This window comes from Panthera pardus, unplaced genomic scaffold, assembly GCF_024362965.1.
Source record: "Panthera pardus isolate Hobbes unplaced genomic scaffold, ASM2436296v1 HiC_scaffold_21, whole genome shotgun sequence".
NCBI classification, from domain to species: Eukaryota; Metazoa; Chordata; class Mammalia; order Carnivora; family Felidae; genus Panthera; species Panthera pardus.
Genome location: NW_026526777.1, coordinates 10,058,158 through 10,073,547, shown reverse-complemented (window position 1 = coordinate 10,073,547; position 15,390 = coordinate 10,058,158). Strand labels below are relative to the sequence as shown.

At 41.4% G+C, this 15,390-nt stretch overlaps 1 protein-coding gene across 7 annotated transcripts in view; it reads left to right on the top strand.

Annotated features, from left to right (window-relative positions):
* Positions 1-11,923: 11,923 nt before the first annotated feature.
* MIA3 (MIA SH3 domain ER export factor 3) overlaps positions 11,924-15,390 on the top strand; it is a 54,899-nt gene continuing 51,432 nt past the window's right edge. For 5 of the 7 annotated variants that reach the window (XM_019465690.2, XM_019465693.2, XM_019465692.2 and 2 more), the window contains exons 1-2: positions 11,924-12,088; positions 15,035-15,168. In XM_019465690.2, the coding sequence (XP_019321235.2) occupies positions 11,956-12,088; positions 15,035-15,168 (267 nt within the window). In that variant the 5' untranslated portion in view covers positions 11,924-11,955. The remainder of the gene's footprint in view (positions 12,089-15,034; positions 15,169-15,390) is intronic. The other 2 variants (XM_019465691.2, XM_019465689.2) reach the window with 1 other exon arrangement.

Sequence of the window (15,390 nt, the reverse complement as noted above, 5' to 3'; positions counted from 1 at the left end):
TAAGTTTTACTGAGATTCAGAAATGACTTTTTGGTCTCATTGGTTTTCTGTTTTCTTTTTGTTTTCTATTTTGTTGATTCCTGATCTTATCTTTATTATTTCTTTCCTTCTGCTTGGGTTTTAATTTGTTCTTATTTTTCTAGTTTCTTAAGATGGAAACTGAAGTTGTTGATTGGAAACTTTTCTGGTTTTCTAATATAGACATTTAAGCTGTAAGTTTCCCTCTAAGTACTTTCATGGTATCGCACAAATTTTGATATGTTGGGTTTTCACTTTCATTCACTGTGAAATACTTTCAGATTTCCCTTTTGATTTATTCTTTGACTCATGGGTTATTTAAAAGTTTGTTACTTAATTTTCAAGATTTGGAGATGCTCCAGATTTTTTTTGTTATTGATTCCTAATTTAATTTCATGTGGTCAGAAAACATACTTTACCTGTTTTGAAAATTTTTAATGTATTGTTTTATGGCCCATGATCATGGTAAATGTTCCACAAACAGTTGAAAAGAATTCATATTCTACTGTTGTCAGGTGGAGTGTTCTAGAGACATCAGTTAAGTCAAATTAACTGTGTTTAAGTCTTCTATAACCTTATTGACTTTCTCCTTACTTGTTCTATCAATTATTGAGAAAGTGATATTGAAGTCTCCAAGTATAGTTGTGAATTTGTGCCATATTCCCATCAGATTTGTTTTTGCTTCATGTATTTTGAAGCTTTCTTATTAGGTGTATAAATATTTAAAATTGTTATATTCTTCTGATGAATTGATTTCTGTAAATTTATGAAACATTTTCCTTTACCCTTGGTAATAGTCTTTGTTGTGAAATCTTTCTCTGGAAACAAAACAAATGACCAAAGGAGAAAAAGAGAGAAAGAGAGACAGATCAAGAAACAGATTCAATTATAGAGAACAAACTGATGGTTGGGGTGGGGGGGGGGGGTTGCTAAATAGATGATAGGGATCAAGGAGTGCACTTGTGATGAGCACAGGCTGATGTATGGAATTGTTGAATTACTTTATTATACACCTGAAACTAATATAACAATGCATATTAGCCAACTGGAATTAAAATTGGGTGGCTTAGTCAGTTTAAGTGTCTGACTTCCGATTTTGCCTCAGGTAATGATCTGGTGGTTGTGGGTTTGAGCCCCGCATCAGCCTGGGTGCTGACAGTGCAGAGCCCACTTGGAAGTCTCTCTCTCCACCCCTCCCCTGCTCACTCACATGCACATGCATGCATGCTCTCTCTCAAAATAAATAAATAAAGGGGCGCCTGGGTGGCTCAGTTAAGCATCCGACTTCAGCTCAGGTCATGATCTCATGGTTTGTGAGTTCGAGCCCCACATCGGGCTCTGTGCTGACAGCTCCGAGCCTGGAGCCTGCTTCGGATTCTGTGTCTCCCTCTCTCTCAGACCCTCCCCCACTCGCACTCTGTCTCTCTTTGTCTCTTGAAAATAAATGTTTAAAAAAATTAAAAATGAATAAATTTGAACAAATAAAAAATTAAGACATTAATTTATTTTGATATATTTTTAAATGTTTACTTCTTTATTTGTGAGAGAGAGAGCAAGGGAGAGGCAGAGATAGGGAGAGAGAGAATCCCAAGCAGGTTCTGCACTGTCAAGCACAGAGCCCAACTTGGGGCTTGATCCCATGAACTGTGAGATCATGACCTGAGCCGAAATCGAGAGTCAGACGCTTGACCACCTGAGCCACCCAGGCGCCCCATACTTTGTGTGATATTAATATGGCTATTCCAGCTTTGTTTTGTGTTAGCTTGGTTTATCTTTTTTATTTAAAGGGTGTTTTCCTTTTTTAATTTTATTTTAGAGAGCAAGCACAGGGGAGAGGGGCAGAGAGAGAGAGAGAATCTTTTTTTAAAACTTTAATTTTTTAAATGTACATCCAAGTTAGCATATAGTGCACCAATGATTTCAGGAGTAGATTCCTTCATGCCCCTTACCCATTTAGCCCATCCCCCTCCCACAACCCCTCCAGTAACCCTCTGTTTGTTCTCCATATTTAAGAGTCTCTTATGTTTTTGTCCCCCTCCCTGCTTTTATATTATTTTTGCTTCCCTTCCCTTCCCTTATGTTCATCTGTTTTGTCTCTTAAAGTCCTCAAATGAGTGAAGTCATATGATATTTGTCTTTCTCTGACTAATTTCACTTAGCAAAATATCCTCTAGTTCCATCCAATCTTGCAATGGCAAGATTTCATTCTTTTTGATTGCTGAATTATACTCCATTATATATATATATATATATATATATATATATATATATATGTGTATATATATACACGTATATATATATATATACACACACACATATATATATATACACACACCCACACACCACATCTTCTTTATCCATTAATCCATTGGGCTCTTTCCATATTTTGGCTGTTGTTGATAGTGGTGCTATAAACATTGGGGTGCATGTGCCCCTTCAAAACAGTATACCTGTATCCCTTGGATAAATACCTACTAGTGCAATTGCTGGGTCATAGGATTGTTCTATTTTTCATTTTTTGAGGAGTCTCCATACTGTTTTCCAGAGTGGCTGCACCAGTTTGCATTCCCACCATCAATGCAAAAGAGATCCTCTTTCTCCACATCCTCGCCAACATCTGTTGTTGCCTGAGTTGTTAATGTTAGCCATTCTGACAGGTGTGAGGTGGTATCTCATTGTGGTTTTGATTTGTATTTCCCTGATGATGATTGATGTTGAGCATTTTTTCATGTGTTGGTTGGCCATCTGGATGTCTTGAGAGAAACAGAATCTTAAGCAGGTTCCACGTTCAGTGCGGAGTCCAACATGGGGCTTGATCCCATGACCCTGGTATCATGACCTGAGCCAAAATCAAAAGGCAGATGCTTGGGCGACTGCATGACTCAGTCGGTTAAGCATCTGACTTCAGCTAGGTCATGATCTTGCAGTTTGTGAGTTCAAGCCCCACATTGGGCCACTGGGCTCAGTGCTGGCATCTCTGTGCCTGGAGCCTGCTTAAGATTCTGTCTCTCTCTCTTTCTGCCCCTCTCCCACTCGTGCTCTGTCTCTGTCTGTCTCTCTGTCTCAAAAATAAACATTAAAAAGAAAAGGGCAGATACTCAACCAAATGAACTGCTCAGCCTCCCTAAACTGTGTTTTCTTGTAGGAAACATATAGGTGAGTTTTGCTTTTTATAAATTGAATCTGAAAATCTATGCCTTTTAAAGGAGTTTTTAGATAATTTACATTTAATGCAATTAATGATATGATTATGTTTAAATCTGTGGTCTTAGTATTTTTCTTCCTGTTTGTATACTCTGTTCTAAGTTCCCCCCTTTCCTCTTTTTCTCTCTCCCTTTGGATTAATTAAGCATGTGTTATTTCCTCCTCTGTTGATTTACTAGCTCTGCCTCTCTGTGATTTTGTTGTTGTTTGCATTGCTATAGGGCCGTTAGCTTGTACACACCTTTAGCTTATTATAGTATACCTTCGTGTGATATTTTATCACTTCCCTTATAGCTGTAGGTCTTTACAGCAGTATAGTTCCATTTATCCTCTTCTGCCTTTATCTAATTGTGGCCATACATTTTACCTGTACATATGTTGTGAACCTCACAAGATGTTATTATTTTTGCTTTAAATAATTAATTATTTTTAAGAGATTTTTTTTAAATAAGAAAAAATATTTTCTATTTTATGTGCATTAAATATAAACATATTTTGTATTTACCCACACATACATTTCTTGTATTGTTCTTTTGTTAGACTCAGATTTTCATCTGGTCATTTCTGTCTGCCTAAAGAGCATCAACATTTCTTGCAGTATAGATACGGTAGTAATGAATTCTTTTAGCTTTTGTGTATCTTAAAATATATTCTATCATATTTTTGCTTTGTTTTTTATATTTAGAAATTTGCTTTTATGTGATGGGAAATCTTTTTTTTTTGTAATAGTGTTATTGATATATAATTCACGTAACTAAACAATTCATCTATTTGAAGTGTACAATTCAATGGATTTTAGTACATTCACAGAGTTGTGCATCACACAATCAATTTTAGAACATTTTGGTCACACCCCCAGAGAGAAATCCTGTACTCTTTATCTGTCTTCTCCCAATACACCTATCTCTTCAATCCCTAGAAAATCAATAATCTACTTTCTGTCTCTATAGATTCAAATATTTTGGACATTTCATATAAATGGAGCTATATAATATATGGTCTTTGTGGGTGGCTTTTTCACTTAGCACAACATTTTCAAGGGACATTTCTGTTGTAGTATATATAAATATTTCATTCCTTTTTTATTGCTGTTGTCTTGATAGACCACCTTTTACTTATTTTTTTATTTATTAACTTGATGGACATTTGGGTTGTTTCTAGTTTTGGCTATTATAAGTAATGATGCTATGAATATTTGTATATAAAGTTTTGTGTGGATATATTCTTTATTGCTATCAGTTACTTACCTAGGAGTGGAATTAATTAGTTATATGTTAACTCTATGATTAACCTCTTGAGGAATTGCTAGGTTGTTTTCCAAAGTGTTTGCACCTTTTTACACTCCTGGTCATTGTATATTTTCTCTGGAGAAATGTCTATTTGAATTCTTTTCTGTGGGTTTTTTTTTAATTAGGTCATTTGTCTTTTTATTACTGAATTTTAAGAGTTCTTTATATATTCTGGGGCACCTGGGTGGCTCAGTTCATTGAGTGTCCAACTTCAGCTCAGGTCATGATCTCATGGTTCATAAGTTCGAGCCCCACACCAGGCTTGCTGCTGTCAGCATAGAGCCCATTTCAGATCTTCTGCCCTCCCCCTCTCTCTCTCTGCCCCTCTCCTGCTCATGCTCTCTCGCTCTCTTTATCTCTCTCTCAAAAATAAATAAAACATTTAAAAAACACATAAAATAAATAGAAGTTGTTTTTTAAGAAAGAGTTCTTCACATTTTCTAGATACAAATATCTTTTTAAAAATTTTTTTAACATTTATTTATTTTTGAGACAGAGACAGAGCATGAATGGGAGAGGGTCAGAGAGAGAGGGAGACACAGAATCCGAAGCAGGCTCCAGGCTCTGAGCTGTCAGCACAGAGCCTGACACGGGGCTCAAACTCACGGACCATGAGATCATGACTTGAGTCGAAGTTGGACACTTAACCGACTGAGCCACCCAGGTGCCCCCTAGATACAAATATCTTATCATGTATATGAATGGCAAATACTTTCCTCCTTTCTGTGTGTTTATCTTTTCACTCTTTTGATGATACCCTTTGAAGCACAGAAGTTTTGAGTTTGAAAAAATCCAATTTATCCAATTTATTTTTTCTTTGGTTGCTGTGCTTTCAGTGTCATATCTAAGAAATAATTGCATACGCCAAGATTTTTCCCTATGTTTTCTTCTAAGATTTTTATAGTTTTAGCTCTTACATTCAGGTCTATGATCCATTTTTAAGTTAATTTCTGTACGCGGTATAAGGTATGGTTCAATTTCATTCTTTCACATACGAATATCTAGTTGTCCCAGCACCATGTGTTGAAAAGACTTCACCTCATCTTTGAAAAATATTTTTACTTAGTATACAACTCCAGAGTGTCATTCCCCACCCCCAACCTCACCCCCACTTTAAATATGTCAAACAACCATTTGGCTTCTATTTTTCCAATGAGAAGTCTTCTGTCATTTTATCTTTGCTCCTCTGTACATAGTGTGTCTGTTTTCTCTAAATGATTTTCAATTTTGTTTTTTAATTACCACTGGTTTTAAGCAATTTAATATGCTTTGGTGTTCATGTTTCTTGTGCTTGGGGTTTGTTGAGTTTTTTTAGATCTGTGAGTTTTCAGCAAATTTGGAATGCTTTTATTATTTCTTCAAACATATTTTCTGCCTCCCATCTCCTTCAGGGACCACAATTATACATATATTGGACTGAAGTGTGTGTACTGATGCTCTGTTCATTTCTTTCCATCTCTTTTCTCTCTGTTTCTTTTTGGAGAGTTTATATTGCCTTGTCTTCAAGTTCAGTAATGTTTTCTTCTGCAGTATCTAATCTGTTATTGATCCCGCCTATTAATATTTTTCATCACAGCCATTGTTTTGTTTACCTAAGTTTAATTTGGATCATTTTTACATCCTCTATGTTTATACTTTGCATGCTTATGCTTTTCTATAGCATAATATGTATATCCAATATACATAATATAACTGTGTTATACTGTGTAATAATTGTGTCATTTGTGAAAATTTCTATTGATTGATTTTCATTTTCATTATGCATTGTATTGTCCTGCTTCTTTGTATGCCTCATAATTTTTTATTGGATTCCAGACATTGTGAATTTACCTTGTTGGGTACTGGACATTTTGTATTTTTTAAATATTCTTTAGCTTTGTTCTGGAATGCAGTCAATTTACTTGGAACCATTTTGAGATTTTCAAGGTTTGTCTTAAAGCTTTGGTAGAGGAGCTTTTAATCATAGGCTGACATTTTCCCCTTTTCTGAGCAGTCTACCTGACGCCCTGCTTATTATAGGTTTTCACTCTGACTGATGGGAGCACAAACTATTCTCTACAACAGTTATTCTTCCTGTCCTCTCTGGTGGTTCTTTCCCTGGTCTCAGGTAGTTTTTTTACACACAGGTGCTTATCATTACTCAGCTGAAGACTTGAAAGTACCCTCTGCAGATCTCTGGAGCTCTGTTTGTGCAGTTCTCTCTTCTCCATGTAGCTCTCTTCTCTCCTATTCTCTTCCCTGCAAATTCCAGCTGCCTTGACCTCCCCAAACTTTCAAATCTGTCTCTTCAACTCAAGTAGATCACCGGTTTGAGTGTCCTTTCTCTGGTTATGGCCAGGAAACTTCACCCAGAGAGTAAGCTGAAGCAATCATAGCAGTCACCTCATTTGTTCCACTTAGGGATCATTGTCCTCTTCTGGTTATTGTCCACTGTCTGAAAATTGTTTCATATATTTTGCCCATTTTTTTCAGATATTTAACATGGGGAGGGGTAAATCTGACCCCATCTTGCCTGGAAGATATATAAAGTTACTCCATCTTGCCTGGAAGACATATAAATATGTCAATAAATATTTTACACCATTCTCTGAACTCTGAGTGGTTTCATCATTGGCAATAAACTGGGTTCTTTCTGGAAACTTTAGTATTAGTCCTACTAGAAGTTCCTGGGCAGGCACCATGGGAAGTCTACAATTATATATGTTATTATTCTGCCTTCTATTTGTTTCAGATGTATTTCTCTTGTCTTCTTAAGCAGACTGCAAAATCTTTAAGATCAGGAGCCCTCCATGTCTTATTTTTTATGCCCCCGCCAACATTTTTTTAACTCTTACTCAACCTTTACCTCAACCTTTACTCAACCTTTACTCAGCCTTTACTCAATTTTACCTGAAAATTCCATTTGAGGTGTTAATAATACACTTAGGATTAGAATTTATGTTAAGCATCAGGACCACATAACCAAATGCTATTAAAAATGAATGCCTGCAGGAGCACCTGGGTGGCTTAGTCGGTTAAGCATCCGACTTTGGCTCAGGTCATGATCTCACCATCCATGGGTTTGAGACCCGCTCCAGTTCAGAGCCTGGAGCCTGCTTCAGATTCTGTGTCTCCCTCTGTCTCTGCCCCTCTCCTGCTCGTGCTCTGTCTCTCTCTCTCAAAAATAAATAAACATTAAAAATTTTTTTTTAAAAATGAATGCTTGGACTCCTGGTGGCTCAGTTGGTTGAGTGTCTGCCTCTTGATTTTGGCTCAGGTCATGATCTCATGGTTCACGGGATCGAGCCCCACATCAGGCTCCAGGCTGACAGCTCAGAGTCTGGTTGGGATTCTCTCACTCTCCCTCTCTCTCTCTGCCCCTCCCCCACATGTACACACCTTCTTTCTCTCTCTCTCAAAATAAATAAATAAACTTAAAAAAATGAATGCTGATTTATCCACTATAATTTATATATATAATTACAGGATAAATATACAGTGGATTATAATATATATATACATATATATATATATATATATATATATATATATATATACTATATATGGAAGTATATATATATACTATATATGGACTACCACCATCACCCTCATTGTGGTCAGATGAGAAATTTTCTCTCCATCTAACTTGTTAATATCTTCTTAAGGCAATAATATAATAATTAAGAATGCAGATAAATGAAAACCTGGAAAATCAACAGACTTAGCAGGCAGTTCTTCACCAACTGAGAGCTCTCATCCTTCATGTAAAAGCATATCTGAATATTTGCCAAAGTAAATATTAGCAAAGTAATATGGAATTAGATCATTTTGGAATTTTGCCCTTTCCACCAATGAATTGTCATTAATTCTACTCTAGATAGAAATTTAAAAAATTAGAATTACTTTTATCTGCCTTATCTATTCTGGTAATACATAGGAAAAAAATACACAGTGATTTCATTCACTCTCTCCACAAGAAATATGCCCTTAATCAACAATAAATGTATTCCAGGTTCTGTTCCATGTGTTGAAGATCCTGCTGAGGGGAAGACACAAAATACCTTGTTCTTATAGCATATTTTCTCTTGGTACTATTTACATATGGAGGCTCCATGTAGGTTAGTGGTGTAATATATTTATCATATGTGAGTTATCATGGGTTCATCTAATGAATCATTTGTTGAGTACCTCATACATTCCAGACATTTTTCTAGACATTTATGTTATAGCAGTGAACAAAACAAATTTCTTGCTCCCAAAGAACTTCTATCTGGGGTAGGAGGCAGTCAGATAAACAAATGTAAGGCTGGTAGCAGTGCTCTAAAGAAAAGCAAACCAGGATGATGGGCTAGATAATCATGAAAGGAGCTCTAGTTTATATAGAGTGATCAAGAAAGACTTCTCTAACAAGAAATAGTGTCATTACAGACACTGGATGAAGTGAGGGAACTAGTTAGGTGGACTGTTTGGGGAAACTGTTCTAGGTTGATGTGAAATTGCAAGTACAAATGTTTTGATGTAAGAGCGGACTTGGCGAGTTTGAGTGGAACTAACACAGAAGAGTGTTAGGAAGTGGGGGTAAAAGGGATGAGCTAGGTCAGATCAAATAATACAGTACAGTCCATCATAAAGTCATTGCATTTTAGTTGGAAATGGAAAGCTGTAGTACGGTTTCGAGCAGAGGAGAGAGATGACCAAATTTACATTGTGAAATGATCACTGTGGTTGCCGTTGACAGGGTAGACCTTAGGGAGGCAAAGGCAGAGCAGTGAGAAGGCTATTGTAACCTTTCAGGTGAGAGATGATGGTGGCTTGGCCTACAGTGTTAACACAGGAGATGGTGAGAAGTGGTCAGATTCTAGATGTATTTCCAATGCTTTCGCTGAGTGAATAGAGTCAAACAAAAAATGAATATATACTGTATGATTCCATTTATATCACATCCAGCAATTACAAATCAATCTATAGCAACAGAAGGTTGTTTGGAGATAGGCAGAAAAGGGGAGGGAAGATAACAAAGGAGCATGAGGACTCTTATCGGTGATGGATACATGATTTATCTTGATTATAATGATGGTCTCATGGGAATATACATATGTCACAACTTACCAAACTGTCCACTTTAAATGTGGGCAGTTTATCATATGCCAATTACATTCCAGTAAAGTTATTAAAATAAAGAACACCCAGGATTGGCTGATGGGTCGGATTGGGTGTGAGAGAAAGAGTTGTCATGAATGATTTGTAAGTTTTTGACCTGATCACCAGGAAGATGGGAATTAAAATGGCATTTATTGAGATATGGAAGACTAAAGGAGCAGGGTTTGAGAGAGAAAATAGTTTGGTTTTTAACCAATTAAATTGAAGATGCCCATTAGATACACCTAAGATTCTAGCGCAAATAAACAGAGTAGAAAAGAAATGAACCCCTGAGGGCACTATCCTTGGAGAGTGCCAGTGACCTTATCCATTGTACAGTCTCTCCAGAGAATTATGGGAACTACACTGGACCAATGGAATATCTCATGGCCCCTATAGTCAAACAACTGTGAACATCTATGTGAACATCACATCTTTTTCTTTATTCAACACTATGGATCACATGGACAGGCCACATTCTTTCCTCTTGCTTTTCTGTGTTTTTTGTTTTTTTTTTTTTTTCTTCTTCAATTTATTTCTTTTTGAGAGAGAGAGAATCTTAAGCAGACTCCATGTTCAGTTGGAGCCTGATGCAGGGCTCTATCCCACAACCCTGGGACCATGACCCCGGGTTCATGACGGGAGCCAAAAGCAAGAGTCAGATGATCAACTGAATGAGCCATCCAGGTGCCCCTTTACTCCTGCTTTTAAAGAATCCAATTAGTTTGGAAAACCAATTGATGGGTTTGGTGTTGAGGTGGATGAATAACCTTAGTAGAGAATACCGCAGTGAGAAGCCCCTGGTCACAGTCAAATGCCAAGTGCTCCAACCAAAGGCAGAACATTGTAGCCACTGCAGGCTTATGGCGTTTTTTCCCTTCCCCCATACAGAGAATTCAGTTATATCGTGATTTATAAAAAGATTTTGTGGGGCTCCTGAGGTTGAGCCTCCGACTTTTGCTCAGGTCATGATTTCACCGTCGGTGGGTTTCAGCCCTGCTTCGGGCTCTGTGCTGACAGCTCGGAGCCTGGAGCCTGCTTCAGATTCTGTGTCTCCCTCTCTCTCTGCCCCTCCCCTGCTCGCGCTCTGTCTCTCTCTCTAAAATAAATAAAATTAAATTTAAAAATTATTTAAAAAAAAGATTTTGCTTCCCCTAGTCAGAAAATACAAAATATTGCATGCTGCTTGATGGAGGCTTTACAGAATTGTGATAAAAAGGATATTCCCTGGGTTTGAATCTCAGCTCCATCTCTCACTAGATGTGTAAATGCCCCAATTTACTCATCTCAAAAATGAAGATAGTAATAGCATCCTCTATTGTGAGGGACTATTGTGAATATTAAACAAATTGATACGTTTAAAGACCTTAGGATAACACCTGGGCGTTAAGAAAGAACTCAATAAACATTAGCTGCAATTAATTAGCTTCCCCCCCCCCCGCCCCCGACCTGATGTTTATTCTCTTTCCCTGTTTTGATGTCATTTAGTTTCCACTAAATTGTGGATTTCTTTTGACAAGGGCCAGATACCTGTCTTTTGACCTACATCTTTCCCCACACCAGTCTAGTGTCTCCAAGGCATGAATGATAGCATAAAATGGAAGCTCAACCCATCTGTGTTGAATTACTTCTTCCCTTAGGGATAAAGGCCCAAGAATTCTGAAGACCTCAGCACTGGTATACACAGCCTACCCCTATCCCCCAAGGCTACAAACAAACACAAAAAACAAAAAACAAAAAAAGACCAAGCCGGCCACTAGTCCTAATTTCCATCACCAACCGACCATTCCACTGCTCACGACCCCTTCCCAATCTAAGGGGATCATGGATGGGACCCCCAAGGAACCCCCGGAAGCCTGAACGAACCCCTGGGAGCCTCAATCCGGAGACTAACAGCGGCAACTCGTGGGTGGGATTTGGTAGTTTGGAAAAGGAGGCACCGAACCAACATTGAGGGGAGTGGGAGGTGGGCTGGTTTGGGCTGGACCAGGAACCAGAAGCTGCCAGAAGGGACCCGCGTTGGGACGGCGGGGTGGGGGTGGGGGTTCCAAGGTCGCAGAGACCGGTGAACGAGGAATACGAAGGAGCGGCCGAGGGAGCGGCGACAGGAGCGCGGGCCGCCGGGGCGGAGACAGCACGGGGTAGCGGGTTCGAGCCCCTCGCCGGGGCCGTGCTGACGTGTCGCCCCGGAACGCCGCGGCCTCCGGCGCCGCCCCGCCCCGCCGCGCGCCCCGCCCGCCGCGCTCCGCCCTCGGCCCCGCCCGCCGGCGCCCGCCCCGCCTCGCCTCCGCCTCCGCGCCGCCGGCTCCCCCGCGGTGACCACAACATGGCTGCGGCGCCGGGGCTGCTCTTCTGGCTGCTCCTGCTCGGGCTGCCCTGGCCGGTGCCGGGCCAGCCGCACGCGGGCACGAGCCGGCGCTTCTCGGAGCACAAGCTGTGCGCGGACGACGAGTGCAGCAGTGAGTGGCGGGAGGGCGGCAACGGTGGCAACGGCGGCAACGGCGGCGGCGGGGCCGCGCGGGGGCGGGAGCCGGGCACCCCCGCGAGCCGGTCGGGGGCGCAGGCCGGGCGGGCGCGACAACGGGGTGGGCGATCGCCGGGGCCGTGCGCCGTCCCCTCGGTCTTCGGCGCCCGCCGGCCCCGGTCGGGGGGCTGCGCCTCCCACTTGTTGCCAGCGTTTCCTTTCCCTCTGCTGATGCGGCGGGGTCTTAGGGGTGGCGGTGGCCCCCGGTTTCCTCGGGGGCGGCTCGCAGCGCTAGCTCCCGCCCGGTCCCGAGGGGAGTCGGGACACATGGGGTACGCGCCGCGCGCCCTGGGCTCCCCGCGCTGCAGGGAGCGCTCTCCTGCCCCCGCCGCGGGGACTTGGGTGGGTGCAGTCGGGGCGCCCATACGCCCAGGGCTCGGCGGGTGCTCTCCCCGTGGCGGGTCGGTGGTGGGGCTCGGGAAGTGCGCGCTGGCGCTGCCCCTTCGCCCAGCTGCTTTCTCGGATTTGGGGCTCCTACCGCCTTCTTGACAGGGATTGGAGTTTGGGTTTGGGACGAGCCCGGAGTCCAAGCATGCAGTGTATTCCAAGGTCTCCGCCCCGGCTCTGCCTCAGTCCTGTCATTTCTGTGCTTGGGTGTCTCCTTGCAAACAGCCAGGCAGGGAGGGCACCTTCGGAAGGCCAAAATCTTTCGCTCTCGAAAGAGGCCAAGAATCTGCATTGGCCACCTGGGACCAGCAGCCTCCTCTTCTTTGCGCAGGAAGCGGAATTGTTCCCCAGTCCTAGATTGGGGGTGGGGGATGGACTGTGGGCGGCGAGGAGGCCAGAGATGTCCAGAATCAGATGAGGATTATTAAAGTAATCATAATGCATTCCCCCAAGGGTTTCATAAACGCGATCAGCTTTAGCTTTAGTCACTTGTGTTGTCGGAATCTCTCCCTCTGTGTTTGTGGGACCAGAATCATTCTTACCGTCTCCCGGAGGGTCTTGAATAACCTTGTAACTTAGTGACAACCAATGTTCGTAAATTGTAAACAACACATATAGAAAAAATATTCATGCCGAAGAGGCCGCATGGCTGCAGTTTATTTATATTCAAATCGGTGCTATTCACAAGCAAATTTCATAATTGGAGGAGTTTGTATCCACTGCAACACCGTTCAAGAGGAGGAGGCATCGTGGATTGTGTTAAACTGGTTCCTAGAGGTAACCTAGGGCTGAAGCAACTAAACACCGCAAAAGTGGAGCCGATTTTACAGTTTTTGCCTTCAGTTTCCTCTGAGCAAACCCAGATGATTAGCAAGTGGGGTTGGCTAAGACCGAATGTTTGCTATGCTTTGCTTTCAAGGACTCCCTGACTTGGGTTCCTCAAAACCATAGTTAAGGTGGAGAATCACATCGCTGATGCTTCCTTAGTACAGAGGCATGGTGTTGGAAGGGCCCGTGGTTGTCACTTAAGTTGAGAAATGGCGTGTGTCCAAACAGATGTAACTGAACGACCGGCAGCGGCTGAGCAGGGTCTGGGACCGTGTTGCATAAAGTGTTTGTTTAGTAAGGTGTGCGCGTGTGTGCTGTCCTTGTGTACTTTCCAGACAGTTGTTTCACTGTGTGCATTATGTTGTCATCTAGTTTACTGTTATAGATTCTCCGTGATCTCTTCTAAGGGGGAACAAAAGAAACATTACCACTTCCAGTTCTGATAGGACCCCCAATCTGAAATTGCCCATTACCTTCAACCTGGCCTTTCCCCCAATTCTATCTGGATTTGGATGGCTGGGCATATATTAAAATAACCGGATTTTAGCGTCAAAATTCAAAGAACCGCCTTCAAATCTATCTGTTCACCCCCCCCCCCATACATCTTTAAAATGTATTTAAAGATACATTTTAATGTATTTATTGCTAATTGGCTTTAAGAAAAAGTATTCTTTCCATTCACCCTTCTTTTTCTCTGCTATTTAATTGCGTCTATTGTCCGTTTCATCTTACATCAGAAACTGTGTATTTGGCCACCAAAAAGAAAAATTCTGCTTCTACCAGTTTCTAGATCCAGTGTGATTTATGTCCTGCATTTTAAGACTGAAGGTAACTACTGAACAATTCTCATAGTTTTGCTTGTCCCTGCAATACGTGATGCCCACTTGTGATTTTTGTGTATAGACATAAATAAATGAGGGTATTTTCCCTTTGTTTTGAAACCTTTGTAATGTTGGGGACAGTCAACATTACCTACTGTCATAATAATTCCACATTACCCTGTCATGTGATTGGACCCATAATAGGATGTGATATACTTTCCCGTTAATTTATCCAGATACTGCACGGGGAGAACAGCGTGGCCTCAAGTGAAGTTGACAATGTTTACTGCTGCTGCATGGTAGCAGTTACAGCCACTTAAAGATCGTGCCTTTTAGTGTTAGTTCAAGTTAATTGACCCCTCGGGGGTTCCTGGGTGCTCTCCCCTGTTCCTTATTACCTCGGCATGCATTCACGCTTAAGCCAGACAGCATCTGCACTTGAATTTATCCAGTCGCACAGTGAAGCTTTTTAGGATTATGAAACAGCAGAGATTGAGGACAAGAAAAGGTTAGAGAGTTTCTCTTGAGACCAGCCATGTGTGGCAGTGGACTCCCTGCTTTTCGTTTCCCGGCATTATCCTTAGAGAAAAACAGAGAAAGCGGCCCTCTCCCCTGTCTACTTGTAGGAGATGATATATAATGATAAAGCTCTAAAGATTTTAGTTAATTGGAGCATATGAATCGAAAGCGATTGATTCCAGAGAGTACTGGAGAAACTTGATTGTTATTTACAGAATAGAAGAAACCTCCTTTCCTGATAAATCAGCGTGGACTCTGAAAGTTGAATCCTGACATCTATTTTTTTTTTCCTCTCTTTTTTTTCCCTGCCTTGTCTTTACCTACAGTGTTAATGTACCGGGGTGAGGCTCTAGAAGATTTCACAGGCCCCGATTGTCGTTTCGTGAGTTTTAAAAAAGGTGACCCCGTATATGTCTACTATAAACTGGCAGGGAGACCGCCTGAAGTTTGGGCTGGAAGTGTAAGTACAAATTTGACACTTTATTTTCTTACTTTTTATTGGCTTCTGTAGGGCTATGGGTTTAAATAACTGTTTTCTTGGGGTCTTTGATGGTATTCACGTGTCCCCTCTGCTGGACTGGGAAAACAGGATGGCTGTGTGTCACCAGCAGGCATCAGGCCTGGCCCTAGGTGGGGGCTCTGTTCCTTAAACAGGCCCCAACTGCTTCTGGTTATTGCTGAT